Source organism: Pempheris klunzingeri, chromosome 8 (assembly GCF_042242105.1).
Source record: "Pempheris klunzingeri isolate RE-2024b chromosome 8, fPemKlu1.hap1, whole genome shotgun sequence".
Taxonomy (NCBI): Eukaryota; Metazoa; Chordata; class Actinopteri; order Acropomatiformes; family Pempheridae; genus Pempheris; species Pempheris klunzingeri.
Window position 1 is genome coordinate 1,811,247 of NC_092019.1, and position 17,240 is coordinate 1,828,486.

Genomic DNA, 17,240 nt, shown 5'->3' on the forward strand with positions numbered 1-17,240 from the left:
TGGCCTGGTCCAGTCTGGTCTAATCTGGTCCAGTCCACTTTGTCCACTTCTATCTTATTTAGTCTTGTCTGGTTCAGTCTAAACTGATCTGGTCTGGACTAATCTGGTTTAACTGGGTCTTATCTGGTCTAGTCTTGGTTTGACCCAGTCTGATCTGGTCTGGTCTGGTCTGCATGTGCACTCCAGTGCTATCTGATCTGTCCTAGTCCGGTCTAGTTTTGGCATTGGTCTAAACTGTTTTGTTGATTTGGTGTGGTCTGGTCTGTTCCTGTCTGGTCCGGTTCAGTCTGGTCTATTCTATTGTATTTAGTCTAAACTGATCTGGTCTGGACTAATCTGGTTTAACTGGGTCTCATCTGGTCTAGTCTTGTCTTGGTTTTACCTGGTCTGGTCTGGTCTGCATATGCACTCCAGTGCCATCTGGTCTGTCCTAGTCTGGTCTAGTTTTGGCATTGTTCTAAGCTGTTCTGTTGATTTGTTCTCGTCTGGTCTGTTCCTGTCTGGTCTGGTCCAGTCTGGTCCAGTCTGGTCTAATCTGGTCTAATCTGGTCCAGTCTGGTCTGATCTGGTCTAATCTCCTTCCTCTCTTTGGCTGATTTTAACAGATTTGCCTTCTGAAATTGTTTGATTTTTTTATTTTTTATTCTCGTTTCTTTTCTTTTCATCGGTTTTTAGCCGTCCTTTCATGTTTCCACTCCTTTCTAGTCGTCTTTTCATCTTCTGGTGTAACTCTTGCAGAACCAATCTGACCGTCTCTCACACACACACACACACACACACACACACACGAACACCAACATCAAATATATTCCTCTGATTGCTGAAACTCTCCTCTTGTTATTTTTTTTTTGGAGTCTACACAGCCGAGCTTGCAGGAACCCGTCTGCTCCTCCGAGCAGATTAAGACTAACGCCACGAGTTATCGGTAAATCCTGTTCGACCCGTCCGGTTGCCCCACTTCCCATGATGCCTTTTTCCATCTGGCCAATCAAGAAGAGGGATCAGACAGAGTAATTCAGTCGACTGACTTTTCCGTTAGATATTCAGCGTTTGATTTTAGCCGCCGGTCCTGTTTTCCTCGTCTTTTTGTGTCTCTTTTCTCCCTTTTTGTCAGTTTTTTTTCTGTTCTTTGCCCCATTTTTCTGATATTCTTCCCCCTCCGATGTTTTTCTCCCCCCCACTTTCCCCCGTCGTCATTGATCCTCTGCAGCCCTGTCAATAGAAATCAGGCCTGTGAATCTACACTACTGTTTGTCTGTATGGATTGAACTCAGGGAGGTGATGGGGGGTTGGGGGGCGCTGAGGCTCCTGAACGCAGCACCCAGGGGCCCCCGCCGGGCCCCACAGGGCTCAGTATTCCCCTCCGTGGGAAACGGGGATCCTCGCTGTCAACCGGAGAGACGCAGCGCTTAGTTTCAGCCTCAGTTCGCTGGGAACTGAACAACGACGGCTGATGCAACGATGTCGTCAGTTTGCTTTGTGGACCCGGCGGCCATCTTTAATTTATGTCGCTCTAAAGTCTCATCTGATCCCGTTTTTTTGATCTCCAAACCTCCAGCTTGTGTCACTGCAGCAGCCGGACTTGAGATTCAACACATTCTCACAGCGTTACGCTCAGCTCCAGACAAAGGGACCAGGCTTAGGAGCATTAAAGGTCCCATATTCGGCTAAATGCATTCTTTTCCACATAAATATGTCACCCCTCCAGAGAGTCTGGAGAACCCAGACTTTCCCGACTTTTCTCAATACCAAGTACGGCAAGTAGTTCGGACCTCCAAGTCTCAGAAGTCCAGAATCCGGAGGACGCAGGGAGGTCACTCTGCATTTGTGGACTTGATGACGTCATCATATCAGCTCTCAATACGTATCTACTAAAATACACAAAATATGATATTAAACACAATATTTAATTTCTGCGCTCTTGTTGGTCTGGTCCAGTCTGGTTTGGTCCGGTCCAGTCTGGTTTGGTCTGGTCCAGTCTGGTTTGGTCTGGCCTGATCCGTTCTAGTCTTATCTTGCCTTGTTCTAAGGTGTTCTGGTCTGGTCCAGCAAGTATTCTGATCTGGTCCATTCTGGTCCAGTCTGTTTTATTCTTGTCTAATCTAATCTCTTCTACCCAGCTGTGTCATTAGTTCTGGTCCGTTTTGGTCTGGATTGGTCAAGTTTAATTCAGTCTAACCCCCCCGTCCTCCCTCCGTCCTCCCTCCATCCTCCCTCCATCCTCCCTCCATCCTCCCTCCGTCTTCCCTCCACCTATTCCCTCTCTGACCACAGAATCAAACCCTAATTGAGTTTTCATGTCGCTGTTCGCTCCTGCAGACTCCTGAGAGTCCAGAGGTCGTCCAGCGTCTCCACCAGGACTCTCAGCTGACACTGGTGGTCGGGGTGGGGGGGGGGAGCACACTGGCACAGTGTAGTGGAGGTCTATAGTGTGTGTGTGCTAGTTAGTCAGTGTGTTAGTGTGTAGTGGAGGTCTATAGTGTGTGTGTGTGTGTGCTAGTTAGTCAGTGTGTCAGTGTGTAGTGGAGGTCTATAGTGTGTGTGTGTGCTAGTTAGTCAGTGTGTCAGTGTGTAGTGGAGGTCTATAGTGTGTGTGTGTGTGTGCTAGTTAGTCAGTGTGTTAGTGTGTAGTGGAGGTCTATAGTGTGTGTGTGTGCTAGTTAGTCAGTGTGTTAGTGTGTAGTGGAGGTCTATAGTGTGTGTGTGTGTGCTAGTTAGTCAGTGTGTTAGTGTGTAGTGGAGGTCTATAGTGTGTGTGTGTTAGTTAGTCAGTGTGTTAGTGTGTAGTGGAGGTCTATAGTGTGTGTGTGTGCTAGTTAGTCAGTGTGTTAGTGTGTAGTGGAGGTCTATAGTGTGTGTGTGTTAGTTAGTCAGTGTGTCAGTGTGTAGTGGAGGTCTATAGTGTGTGTGTGTGCTAGTTAGTCAGTGTGTCAGTGTGTAGTGGAGGTCTATAGTGTGTGTGTGTGTGTGCTAGTTAGTCAGTGTGTTAGTGTGTAGTGGAGGTCTATAGTGTGTGTGTGTGTGTGTGTGCTAGTTAGTCAGTGTGTCAGTGTGTAGTGGAGGTCTATAGTGTGTGTGTGCTAGTTAGTCAGTGTGTAGTGGAGGTCTATAGTGTGTGTGTGTGTGTGTGCTAGTTAGTCAGTGTGTCAGTGTGTAGTGGAGGTCTATAGTGTGTGTGTGTGTGCTAGTTAGTCAGTGTGTCAGTGTGTAGTGGAGGTCTATAGTGTGTGTGTGCTAGTTAGTCAGTGTGTCAGTGTGTAGTGGAGGTCTATAGTGTGTGTGTACTAGTTAGTCAGTGTGTTAGTGTGTAGTGGAGGTCTATAGTGTGTGTGTGTGTGTGCTAGTTAGTCAGTGTGTCAGTGTGTAGTGGAGGTCTATAGTGTGTGTGTGTGTGTGTTAGTTAGTCAGTGTGTCAGTGTGTAGTGGAGGTCTATAGTGTGTGTGTGCTAGTTAGTCAGTGTGTTAGTGTGTAGTGGAGGTCTATAGTGTGTGTGTGTGTGTGTTAGTTAGTCAGTGTGTCAGTGTGTAGTGGAGGTCTATAGTGTGTGTGTGTGTGTGCTAGTTAGTCAGTGTGTTAGTGTGTAGTGGAGGTCTATAGTGTGTGTGTGTGTGTGTGTGCTAGTTAGTCAGTGTGTCAGTGTGTAGTGGAGGTCTATAGTGTGTGTGTGCTAGTTAGTCAGTGTGTAGTGGAGGTCTATAGTGTGTGTGTGTGTGTGTGCTAGTTAGTCAGTGTGTCAGTGTGTAGTGGAGGTCTATAGTGTGTGTGTGTGTGCTAGTTAGTCAGTGTGTCAGTGTGTAGTGGAGGTCTATAGTGTGTGTGTGCTAGTTAGTCAGTGTGTCAGTGTGTAGTGGAGGTCTATAGTGTGTGTGTACTAGTTAGTCAGTGTGTTAGTGTGTAGTGGAGGTCTATAGTGTGTGTGTGTGTGTGCTAGTTAGTCAGTGTGTCAGTGTGTAGTGGAGGTCTATAGTGTGTGTGTGCTAGTTAGTCAGTGTGTCAGTGTGAAGTGGAGGTCTATAGTGTGTGTGTGTGTGTGTGCTAGTTAGTCAGTGTGTCAGTGTGTAGTGGAGGTCTATAGTGTGTGTGTGCTAGTTAGTCAGTGTGTCAGTGTGTAGTGGAGGTCTATAGTGTGTGTGTGTACTAGTTAGTCAGTGTGTCAGTGTGTAGTGGAGGTCTATAGTGTGTGTGTGTGCTAGTTAGTCAGTGTGTTAGTGTGTAGTGGAGGTCTATAGTGTGTGTGTGTGCTAGTTAGTCAGTGTGTCAGTGTGTAGTGGAGGTCTATAGTGTGTGTGTGTGTGCTAGTTAGTCAGTGTGTTAGTGTGTAGTGGAGGTCTATAGTGTGTGTGTGTTAGTTAGTCAGTGTGTTAGTGTGTAGTGGAGGTCTATAGTGTGTGTGTGTGTGCTAGTTAGTCAGTGTGTCAGTGTGTAGTGGAGGTCTATAGTGTGTGTGTGCTAGTTAGTCAGTGTGTTAGTGTGTAGTGGAGGTCTATAGTGTGTGTGTGTGTGTTAGTTAGTCAGTGTGTCAGTGTGTAGTGGAGGTCTATAGTGTGTGTGTGTGTGTGTGCTAGTTAGTCAGTGTGTCAGTGTGTAGTGGAGGTCTATAGTGTGTGTGTGTTAGTTAGTCAGTGTGTTAGTGTGTAGTGGAGGTCTATAGTGTGTGTGTGTGTGTGCTAGTTAGTCAGTGTGTTAGTGTGTAGTGGAGGTCTATAGTGTGTGTGTGTGTGTGTGTGCTAGTTAGTCAGTGTGTCAGTGTGTAGTGGAGGTCTATAGTGTGTGTGTGCTAGTTAGTCAGTGTGTAGTGGAGGTCTATAGTGTGTGTGTGTGTGTGTGTGCTAGTTAGTCAGTGTGTCAGTGTGTAGTGGAGGTCTATAGTGTGTGTGTGTGTGCTAGTTAGTCAGTGTGTCAGTGTGTAGTGGAGGTCTATAGTGTGTGTGTGCTAGTTAGTCAGTGTGTCAGTGTGTAGTGGAGGTCTATAGTGTGTGTGTGTGTGTGTGCTAGTTAGTCAGTGTGTCAGTGTGTAGTGGAGGTCTATAGTGTGTGTGTGCTAGTTAGTCAGTGTGTCAGTGTGTAGTGGAGGTCTATAGTGTGTGTGTACTAGTTAGTCAGTGTGTTAGTGTGTAGTGGAGGTCTATAGTGTGTGTGTGTGTGTGCTAGTTAGTCAGTGTGTTAGTGTGTAGTGGAGGTCTATAGTGTGTGTGTACTAGTTAGTCAGTGTGTCAGTGTGTAGTGGAGGTCTATAGTGTGTGTGTGCTAGTTAGTCAGTGTGTCAGTGTGTAGTGGAGGTCTATAGTGTGTGTGTGCTAGTTAGTCAGTGTGTCAGTGTGTAGTGGAGGTCTATAGTGTGTGTGTGTGCTAGTTAGTCAGTGTGTCAGTGTGTAGTGGAGGTCTATAGTGTGTGTGTGTGCTAGTTAGTCAGTGTGTCAGTGTGTAGTGGAGGTCTATAGTGTGTGTGTGTGCTAGTTAGTCAGTGTGTTAGTGTGTAGTGGAGGTCTATAGTGTGTGTGTGCTAGTTAGTCAGTGTGTCAGTGTGTAGTGGAGGTCTATAGTGTGTGTGTGTGCTAGTTAGTCAGTGTGTCAGTGTGTAGTGGAGGTCTATAGTGTGTGTGTGTGCTAGTTAGTCAGTGTGTCAGTGTGTAGTGGAGGTCTATAGTGTGTGTGTGTGCTAGTTAGTCAGTGTGTCAGTGTGTAGTGGAGGTCTATAGTGTGTGTGTGCTAGTTAGTCAGTGTGTTGGACACATTTTAGGGATCAGAGTAAAGAACATGTCGTTGGTGAAGTTGGTTCTGTTTATTGATTAATCAGTTCTACACACTGATTCATTATTTCAGCACTTTGTTCTAATATTTCTTTTAGATTTAGTTTAACTTTTTTAATCAGCCGTCATTCAATCAGGATGATCGGTAGAGTCCTGAGAAACTACACAGAAACAACATTTTTACTTTCAAAATGTCAGAATAAAACAAGCTGGAGAAAAGAAACCGTTAGTGATAATTACACATCCATCCTTCTAAATCAGACATTTAAACCTCTGTTTGAACAAATCATCAGCTCTTCTTTCATGTCAGCGGTGATATTTACTGCTGCTGTGTTCTGTCGCTCCAAACAGGCACATTTATGCATTGATTTCTATTTTTTTGTTTTGTTTTGTTTATTATTCTCATCATTATCTGCCTTGTTATCGTCTCTTTTAGCTCATCTCTCTCTGTCTCTACCCTCCGTCGTTCTTCCCCTCTCTCTTTCATCCCTCTCTCCCTTCATCAGCACTGAAAAATGGGGCTTAATTAACTGTGCGCCTGCAGGACTTTGGCTCACTGTGTGTGTGTGTGTGTGTGTGTGCAGAGGTAAAGTAGGCCAGTCTATAAGGTGGTTAATTAGGATGCAGCAGGCCTCTGTCCGCTGGCTCCCAGGGACCAGATGGAGAGCCGGGTTCACAAACAGAGGGAGTGTTTGTCCGACGATATTCCTACTCTCGCCTCGCCTCGGCTGCAGAGCCCAAATCTAGACTGAAGGTTCATCCCCGCCGCTCGCCATCACTCGATCGTTTTCATTTATTCATGTCCCATTACAAACGGCATTGTCGCTTCATATTTGCACACAAGTGGAGCTGAAGTCACACGGCGTTCCCTTTTTCTTTTTTGTTTTTATTTTACGACAAGCAGTCTCAGTCCAACGGCGGATTATTTGGGACAGCTTAAAGAAGTTCAGCTGAACACATGATTTCCATTTTTAGGAGTTATTCCTTAAATATGGGAGTAAACTCCACCCATGTGTCCTTTATGTAACACGTTCATCCTGTTTTTGGGGTCAAGGATCAAAAACAGAGCTTTAGTTTTTTATATCTGATGTCTTATTTCCTCCTTATTTAGCTTTTCTTAACTGGACGTCAATCTGTTGTCTGTTTTAACATCTTAGGAGTTTTACCGTTTACTCTCATTGTTGTTCATCTCCAACACAAAGTGAGGGGCTTCGTCACTGTCGGGAAAACTGCTCCTTAACCTAAATAAAGAGAAACGCTATAATGAACCACTAATATACAGCAAATAGTCACTTAAACTCCCTCACACACACACACACACACACACACACACACACATCCAGGATCACACACACACACACACATGGTATCACAGAGACAGAGTGCTTTCACATGTCACAGAGACTTAACGTGTCACCCCGGCAACCGCTCCCACGGGAACACCTGCACCATGCCACGGAGTCGCCACGGAGACGGCATCCCACCCTGTCAGTCACACACACACACACACACACTTACAACCACACTCACACCGGCAGTGAAGAGTGTGTGTGTGTGTGTGTGTGTGTGTGTGTGTCCTGGAGAGTTCAGGTGACACAGATCCGTCTGATCTGCCTCCGCTGCCAACACAGCTGTGTTTGTGTTTGTGTGTGTGTGTGTGTCAGGTGAGTTCACACACACACACACACACACAGGATCAATACTCTTTATTTTTCTCTGTAAATATGTTTCCTCTCGTCTTTGTCAGCTGACGTCGGCACTCGAACACTCGCTGTTATCTGCAGGCGTCCACAGATGATGACGTTGATGGTGTAGTCTCTTTGAGCCTCGCAGACGGCAGCCCCGCACTTTTAGATCCACTGCGACCGACCGGAGACACGCCGAAACACAGACAAAGAGACAACGATGAAGACTATCTCAGAAGAGACCACATCGCTTCCTGTCCTGACACCTGCCGTAACAAATCTCAGCTTTAACTTCATCGACTCTCTGCTTTGGGTGCAGGAGCCAAGCTTCTTCTTCTTCTCCTTCTCCTTTTCCTTCTTCTTCTCCTCCTTTTTCTTCTTCTTCTTCTTCTTTTCCTTTTCCTTATTCTTCTTTTCCTTCTTCTTCTTCTCCTTTTTCTTCTTCTTCTTTTCCTTTTCCTTCTTCTTCTTCTTCTTTTCCTTCTTCTCCCTCTTCTCCTCCTTCTCCTTCTTCTTCTCCTCCTCCTCCTCCTCCTTCTACTTTTTCTTCTTCTTCTTTTTCTTCTCCTTCTCCTTCTTCTTCTCCTCCTTCTTCTCCTTTTTCTTCTTCTTCTTTTTCTTCTCCTTCTCCTTCTTCTTCTCCTCCTTCTTCTCCTTTTTCTTCTTCTTCTTTTTCTTCTCCTTCTTCTTCTTCTTCTTCTTCTTTGACCATCTGACCCCTGAAAACATCCCTCGTTGACTCACATGACTCCAGCTGATGATCTAAGCGGTAGCTTTGTTTCATCCTCCTATAATCCTCCTCCACACATAAAACCAAAGGTGTCTGAGGTTATCTGGGCTTGTTTTGTCTTTCGTGTGTCTGACATCTTCTTCTTCTCATCTTTCCTTCGTTCTTCTAGCTCAGTAGTTTTTCTCGGCGCAGCAGGTGGTGACAAACCGCTTTGTTAAAGCACTTTATAAATAAACACCACTTGCACTTTAATCACCTTTCATCATCGGCTGTGTGACAACCTGTGGGCGCGACCACAGTTTAATTTAATCCTCCCCCCCTCCCCTAACCACCACCACATCTTCCACCCCTCCCTTAATTGACTCAGTTGCGAGCAGCAGCAGTTTTCTATTTCTGAAGCGGCGCTGGTTTCTCCGCTTCACGCCGAACACGTCAGCCGCCATTCAAGTCGGAGACTCGGAGGGAAAAGACAGAAAATAGCTCCTCTCATTGTGTCTCCGTCCTCTCGACAAACAAATCCTCTCCCCAAACAAACAAATGAATTTAAATTAAAAGGCAGCAGAATGGAGTTTGGCGTAAACAAAGCACAATTCCCTTCCTCCTTTTAGCCTCGTTCTGCATAACAAGCCGTGACACGCTCCGCATTGAGATTCAAATAAGTAAGTGGCGGCTTAAGATGGACTTAGCTGCACTTCACTGGGAATATTCATCCGCTTTTGTAAAGGACGTGTCATTCTCAGCACTTCCTGTTAGCTGACTAGTTCGGGACAACACGGCGCTCTGTGTTCAACACAACAGGCTGTGATGGGTTTCTGACGTGTTATTGATCTCTGGTGGGAAATGAGGCCACAGCCAGTCGGACGCAGGGGGGCTCAAACCTCTGATCAGCTCCTTTATTATTCAGAAATGGTGAATTTACAGTAAAGTATCCGCTTCGGCTGACATGACAGGGTTTCTTCTTCTACTTTTGTTGTTGTTGTTTTGTTTTTTTTTAAGGCAGAGCTGGAGGGGAAATGAGCACCGTGACAAACATGAAAGTTGCAGGAAAACCAACATGCGAGACAATGTGACAGCAGCTCAGCAGGGACCTGGATGTATATGAGAGAGAGAGACGGTGGAGATGACAGTGGGAGGATGGAGCAGGAGGGAATATAAAGAAGCAGGGATGAGAGAAGGAGCGGTGACTCTCACACAAACACCAGCTCTTGTTTTCTCGGCGCGCTGATCTGAGCTCCAGCTGGGACTTCCTGCATCACAACACTGTTGGACTGCGTCTGAAGACACTTGGTCTCAATTATCCTTCTTCCCGTGTGCGTTATCATGAAGTATCTGAGCGTGTTTGCACATGAATGACGATTGATGCCTTTGGCAGGAGCCACTTCCCCCCCCCAAACCCCTTTGAACGTGAGCCTGACCCTCTTTGATCCGCTGTGTGGGAGACAATCCTGCACGCTTCCCACTGAAAAGTTCAGAGAGACGGTCATGGGTGGCTTTTTTCTTTGAGCTGGGGATGTGAAGCAGTACACACATTTGCCAAACCAGCCATTTGGTCTTCGTCTTCGAGTTACGGCACGCAGGTTAAATCTGAAACCACTAAAAATAGATCTAGCAGGACAACAAGTGTGAGCTGTCGGACACAACAAACCCCCAAACTCTCCGTTTGAAACGTCGAACCGTACAAATTGTAGCAGTGCGAACAGTTGTCCTGTGTAATAAGGGATTATCAGCAACATTTCCTGGCTTTATCTCGAAGTAATCGCTAGTTTCTTGCACCTTTAAACCTGTTGGATCATTCTAGGATCTCAGGGATGAACTAATCAATACAAATGGATGACCAGAGCTGGAGAAAATGAACTGTAATTGTAATAAACTGCAATTTTCCTTTAACATTTAGGAGGAAGTAGCTGGTTGGCGGTGGTTTGCCACACTGAACGTGGAGACCAAGCATGCAGAGCACTGACCGACTGTTAGCTGCTGCAGGCTAAAGAGGAGCTGTGTGGGCTGTTTCCACTCCTTTGAGCCAGAGATGCTTTTCACCAAGCTGCTGTAAAACAGATAAAGTGTCAGTTGATTCCCATAAAGGCAGATGTAGACCGTCAGCGTGGTGTCACAGCTCTGAAGTCTTTGCATTTCTTCACTTTACTGTTCATCGATCAGACATTAAAACATGAAAAGGTTTAAGGATCCACATGTGAGGCCTTTGAACTCTGCGTGAACTGAGGAAGCACACTGAGATGCTCCCTTAACGTTAAAACTGTGGTGCAGTTCATCGGCATCCAACCAACAACGGGAAATCACCCCCCTAAAACACAAGGGATTGTGGGTAGAAGCAGAGGGATGCACTGACTGAGCGCAGCAAAGTGAAGCTCGTGTTTCTTCATGTGAGCAAATAGAAAATACCGAACGCAGAAACCGACAAAGGCAGAAATTTAAATGTGCTAACATCACTTTACACTCATTTCATGTCCCCGACGTCATGCCTGAAAGGACAAACACGTCCGTCCTCGCGTGGAGACGACTGCTCAGCGTTCAGGTTTTCTGCCCTTCGTCGTCGTCGTCTTCCACTCCTCTTCCTCCAGGCCGCCTGCAGCCTCCAGCCTGACGCTCATACTCGCTGTGTTTTCGCATGCATGCATGTGCTCAGTGAGCTCAGCAGGCGCACATCAGGCATCAGCTCAGTTCAGCCCGCGAGGCGCATCAACCCCCCACCCCACCCCCCCGCTGAGGAGTCCGAGCAGGAGGATACGAAGCGAATCGGCGACGTGAGGAGCCTGAACTCTGCCGACTCATCAGATGAAGCAACAGAACGAGTGGTGCGGTGAAAAAGCCTGCTGCAGATCACGTCAAAGAGTAAAGGCTAAAGGGTTCATCCTCTGGGGAGGACCGGTAAATATCGCAGATAACAGCTTTGTGGAGGGTTAGGGTAGCACAGAGGTTCCTCCTCAGGACACCTGAAGACCTTTCAGTGTGCCGTCGGCCTGAAAGTTAACCTGAGCCTCCGGAACAGGCGAGTAGGAACCAACACGGCAACGTTACGGCTACAAACACGAGGCTGTTGGATCGTAGCAGAAAATAAGCCCATCAACATGTTTATGATCCTTAACGTCGTCGTTCAGATAAGAAGAGTTTAAACACAGCTGGATGGTTTAACGTCCCCGACAACCTCTTTGGCGTCGTTTGTCCGCTTATTATCAGACACCGTCTTTAAGACACGTTAAAGCTTCAGATGTTTACTGACGTATTTTAACCATCAACCAACTCACTGACTCATTTCCAGCTTCTAGCACTTTGCTCTGAAACCCCAATAATCAGAAAACTAAATCCCACTGGACTTAACCATAACCGTAACCACGCTGACCTTCATCTGAAGCCTGGAACGTACCAACTGATGTGAAACACTCCCAGAGTCTCTATAAAAGAAATGGGTGTAGCCTCCGGGCCTTGAAGGTGAAGAAGCGAGGAGCCTTAAACCTGCGATTGACTCCAATCAATGACTTCTCTCCTGATTTATCAGCTCAGTGAACATTTTCCTCATCAGTTTCTGGTTTCTGGTTTTGGACAAAAAACCAAGATGGCGACGCCCATGAAGCCAAACTCACGGCTTCAAAACACGGCGACCTCACTGTGGCCACACCCACTTCTCATATACAGTCTCTGTCCTGTCCCGGCAGTAAAATCACCGGTTAGGTTGGTGTGGTATGGTAAAGAGCCAGATAGGAGGTATGTGTTGATGTAGAGACGTGGAGGTGTAGGATGAACTCCCAACAGAGACACTTCCTCTGTATTTGGTAAAAAGGGGGTCTTGAACTGATGGACACCATATGGTGAGATAGGCTTCCTTACAGGTATAAAGAGGTGGTCAGAAGACGAAGACACATATTCGGCCGGGGGTTACGAGTCTGTACGAGACGTAGAATTGGCTTCACGTCTTCCCAGGCAGCCATGGCGCCTGTTAGGCAACTGATCTGTTTGTAATAAACCTATTTTTATGCAACAAGTCGTTTCCTTTCATCATCTGCACCCGAGGAGTCACAACATTGGACATTCAGCCCATTGAGGGTGAAACCATCTCCGGTTCAGCACCACGGACAGAGCCGGCACTCACTGAACAGCCATGCTGCAGGGAGACGGAGCATTTTTGGAACGACGGCTGTTTGTTTCCGGCAAAATGGACATTTTTCTGACATCATTCTTCTAGCAGACCCCCAAATGAGCAAATGTCCTTCGTCAAAATCAAGCGTTCCTCACTAAAGCCTTTCTTCCAACGGTGTTTCGGTGCTGGTGAAGTGGTCGGAGAAGCAACAGCAGCATCATTAGCAGCCTTCATTAACCAGAGGAGGTGCACACTGCACTCTGGATCTTAATTAAAGGCCATTATTCTGGTGACGGTGACCTTTCATCAGCCCGCGGAGCTGAAGGAGGCGCGCTGTCCTCCTCCACCCACCCCTCACCCCGCCCGTTCCACACGGAGAGGTTGAGTTTTTATAGTTTCCGCCCCGGCTGACACATGTGCTGACCGCCGGCGCTGCGTCCCGACGTGTTGATGTTTATCACGATAATGGGACAGATTTCATTTCACTTTGGTCCGCGGCCCACAGCAGCATATGGAAAACAGCAGACAGGAATAGACGGGATTATTCTGGATTGTATGAGCTGACTGAAGAGCGGCGACGCAGAAGAAGACAGAGGGGCACTGAGCTGGAAGACTTCTTCTTCTTCTCCTCCTCCTCCTTTGTGCTTTTACAGGCCAGCCTCCCCCTCTCTCTCTCCCCCTCTCTCTCCACACCTCCTTCTCGTTGCTCTCTTCTTCACTCCCTCCTCATCACTTCACCTTCCTCCATCCTCTTCTCTTGTCCTCTTCTTCCTCTCCCTGCTCTCTGTTAGTTGACAGACCTTCACAGACGATATAAAAAGACAGAAACAGAGGCAGACGCTACCTCCTCCTCCTCCTCCTCCTCCTCCTCCTCCTCCTCTGTCTCCTCCTCATCCCTCTCTCTTCTTCTTTCGTCTCTCTGAAGTGAAGTTTTCTCTCTTGTTCAGGCTGTTGTCTCCTTCGCAGGCGCCAAAACAACAGCGAGCGCTGAAGCACCTTCAAACCAAACAAATCCCCTCTCAGAACCAGACGACACAAAAAAAGAGATAGACAAAGAAGAAGTCGACTCGCAGATGTAGACAAACATGTGTGTGTGTGTGTGTGTGTGTGTGTGTGTGTGTGTGTGTGTGTGTGTGTGTGTGTGTGTGTGTGTGTGTGTGTGTGTGTGTGTGTGTGTGTGTGTGTGTGTTTCTGACTGGGCGAATGGGAGTTCCTGCTGTTTGGATGTTTCCGTGTGATCTTCTGAAAGTTTTGTTGTTTTATTTTGGAGGAGCCGCTTGCCTTCCTCTCTTCCTCCCCGTCGCTCCTTCGCGCTCCTTCTTCTCGAGCAGCGAGATGAAAGGCGAGAAAGCACGGCGGATGCTGTACAGAGACGTCACCTCGCCCCCTTCGGCTGGGAGCCGCTCGGCTTTCATGCCGCCGTCTGAACAAGTGGCACTAGCTTAGCTAACAAGCTGCGTCGCTACAAAGCTCCGACAACAGACGAAAGCAGGCGGCAGCTAAAATACACAAAACAACAGTTATTTCCACATTTTGTGAAGCAACCTGGGAATTAAACATATATATTGATGCACACAATAATGGCTCAAAATAGCAATTTAAAAGCTGATTTCACCGCTAATGTAAACTTGAGAATCCAACATCAGGTACAAAACACTCTCAGGTGTCAAGGAGCACAGATTTATCCACATTTCCGCTTTTGAAACTCTGCTCGGCCTCTTTGAGATCCTAGTTTTGGCAGCCGGACTCAAAGAGTTGGTGGAGACGGACCTTTTGGCGCCTGGAGGTGTCCGATGTCCTCATATATGGTTCATAATTCACATGCGTCAGGAATGTTGTCTGCATACGACATCTGTCGCTCTTTTTGAGGTTTCTTCCATTTTTTTCCTGTTGAAAAGGTCTTTTGTGGGTCTGAGGACGGAGGGTGTCTTTTGGGCCTTAGAAATTAAGTAAGTAAGTGGATTTAATGGCTGGTGTGGTCAGTCAGTGGATGGATTTTTGTGTTGTTAGGTCACAAACACGTCATATTATTGATATAAAGTGGTGTTTTACGCTAAAATGTTGGTGGAGAAGAAAAATTTTTTGGGCAACGTTTCATTTAAAACTAACAAATGAAATTTGTCACAGTTTTTCTTCTCTAGTTTAGTGGCTCCAATATCTGCTTTCCTGCTTTTAACTGTATAGTTTGTGGCTTTTTTTGGTCCTTTCAGGTTACAGTGCAACTCTTGCAGCACTTATTTTATAAAGCGTGAACAGTTGAAAATGACCTGATAACCATAAATAACATCTTTCCCTCCTCCAGGTGACCAGTGGTACCTGTGCAGGCTGACTCTGAGCATGCCCAGCCAGGCCGACCTGCAGTGGGCCATGTTTCCCTCGCCGTACCTGGGCGCCGTGGGTCCCGACGCCTCGCCCGGCTCTGTGGTGTACCGGCTGTTGGCACGGCAACGGGATGGGACGGCTGGACAAGCCCAGTTCCTCCTGCTGGACGGTGAGAGGGACATTTGATGTTATTCTACGAACAATAAAAATAAGATTATGTACACAAACAGCGTCGTAAGATGAAGACTCACCTCTCTGCTGATGTTTGAGCCATATTTAAAAACATGTTCCCTTCCACAACCAGACCTCGTCCTTCTCGCAGCCATATTCCCTGTCATGTCCGCTCCTGCTCCTATCTCCTGCCTGTATCTGTAATTAGGTCCGCCGCCGCTCCGCCAGGCACTCTGTGACAAACCTGTTTTGTTCAAAAGGAGCGATTTCTAAATAAAATTTGACTTGTTGAATTTCAATTACCGTCAAGTGGGAGAGGGAGAGAAAAACGCACATAAACGGCATGGAGCTGCGCTGTTAATCGCTCCCTGGGGCGAAGAAAGCTCCCAGATTCTGGAATAATAGGAAAGTCTCTGGAGAGGCAGCGAGTGGGAGGGTGGGCGGATGGGCGCCGGTGGCTGTGGGTTTTTTTATTTTTTTATATCATTTTACAGGAGAAGAGGAGAGCGAAAGGGGTAGGAGAGATATTTTGAGAGCTAATTTCTAATGCTTTCATATTAAGAGCCTCTGACTTCCCTTTGGCGGAGTGTGACTACATGTGTACCAACGAATAATCCAATAATTAACATTAAAAATGCTTTTAATATCATGCCAGTATGGAAATATATTCACGCTGTGTGTGTGTGTGAAGCCAATTAGCTGCATTAATGTGACTTTACTCAGTTTGAGGATCTTAAATTTACAGTGTGTTTAATCCAACACTTGTTACTAAAGGAAGATCCCAACTTTTGGCAAAATGATGAATTTAGATCCATGAAAGAAGCCCCCCTTAGTTACTGTTGCTAGGCCTCTCATGCTTTTCACTTTTCACACAACATTTCAGGCAGTTTTTTTTAAATGAGCCTTCTTATTTCTGGCTGAGGGCTCACTTTTGTCGGCAGACACGACGACTGTGTTTAGCAGTATTTCATTAGCTGCAGCTAGCTGGCTAACGCTAACGCTAACGCTGCATGTCAGGTGAAATCTGCAGCCTGCAGCCGACGCTTTGATGCTAAAGTTTGCAGCTTACAGACAAACAAACTGATCAGATCGTGTCTCAGACTGCAGGACTCGTCACTCTTCCAGGACAGTTTGTTCAAGCTGCATCCTTTTAATCATTGAGTTTTGGAGGCGTTGGAAGGTAAATGTGCTTCCACTCTTTATGCTAAGCTAAGCTAAGCTAAGCTAAGCTAACCACATCCTGCCTCCAGCTCCAAACACGAGGCTGATGTACAACTTCTAACTTCTAACACTCCCTTCATTTCCCCCGTGCCAAATAACGAGGATGGTCCTCCTCCATCTCGTCTTTCTTCTTCGTCTGCTAACCGTTGCATTCACACTACTTCAACGTTAAAATGCTAAATCGTGCACAGAGGAGAACAAGCTCCCTGTGCTGACACAAGGAGCTCCTTCCTCACTACTGAGGACACGGCCGTGAATATTATGCTGCATTTGGGGAAGAAAAGCCGTCACACTGAGGCTTTAAGGGGAATTTTCTAAAATATTCAAAGTTAAATGAACGTAATAATCTGTAAGAGTCTTAACGCTGAAATAAACAGGACCTGTCAGTGACGCTCGCATCAGAAAAGTGTCTCCACAAATAGACGGAGGAGGAGGAGGAGGAGGAGGAGGAGGAGGAGGAGATGACTGACAGGTTGGATGCAGCTGCTGCTGGTTCACAACCCTCTGGTCAACAGATGGGGATTCTTCTCTTCTTCTAGTCCTCCTCACCCGTCTATCCACCCGTCTCTCTCTCTCTCTCTCCATTTTCCTCCTTTTTGTGCCGCTCCCACTCACTTCTTCTTTCCCACTCACTTCTTCTTTCTCTCCCTCTCTCTCCCCCCCTCCTCCTCCTCCTCCTCCTCCTCATCATCATCATCATCATCATCATCATCATCATCATCATCATCTCTCTCTTTAACCCCGGGGGACATGAGGAAAAAACAAACCTCCTCTGAGACACAGAAATAAACTATGAATGAATTAATATACAATCTATCTATCTATCTATCTATCTATCTATCTATCTGTCTGTCTGTCTGTCTGTCTGTCTGTCTGTCTGTCTGTCTGTCTGTCTGTCTGTCTGTCTATCTCAAACACTAACCAGAACAAACTGTTTCACTTGTTATTCTTCCTCCTCTGTCGTCTGCGTCCAGGCGGGGAGGAGAGCTTCGACGTGGATCGTCGCTCCGGTGAGATCAGGACCACGGGACGACCTCTGACCCCCAGTAAGGAGTACCTGCTGCGGGTGCAGGCCGTAGACGGCCGCGGTCGCAGAGGCCCGCCGGCCACCGTGGCCATCCTGGCCGGCTACCGGCCGCCGCAGTTCACCAACTCCACCTACAGCCTGAACGTCCCGGAGAACACCCCCGTGGGCCAGCCGTGAGTACAGAGCCCTTTGTTACGGTGCTGGAGAGACCAGAGCTGGAAAAAGGCTGTGGAGGTTACA

At 46.9% G+C, this 17,240-nt stretch overlaps 1 protein-coding gene across 1 annotated transcript in view; it reads left to right on the top strand.

Moving 5' to 3' along the window:
• LOC139204786 (neural-cadherin) overlaps nt 1-17,240 on the top strand; it is a 140,728-nt gene that overhangs the window by 45,025 nt on the left and 78,463 nt on the right. The window contains exons 2-3 of the mRNA XM_070834784.1: nt 14,562-14,750; nt 16,948-17,173. Of these exons, the coding sequence (XP_070690885.1) occupies nt 14,562-14,750; nt 16,948-17,173 (415 nt within the window). The remainder of the gene's footprint in view (nt 1-14,561; nt 14,751-16,947; nt 17,174-17,240) is intronic.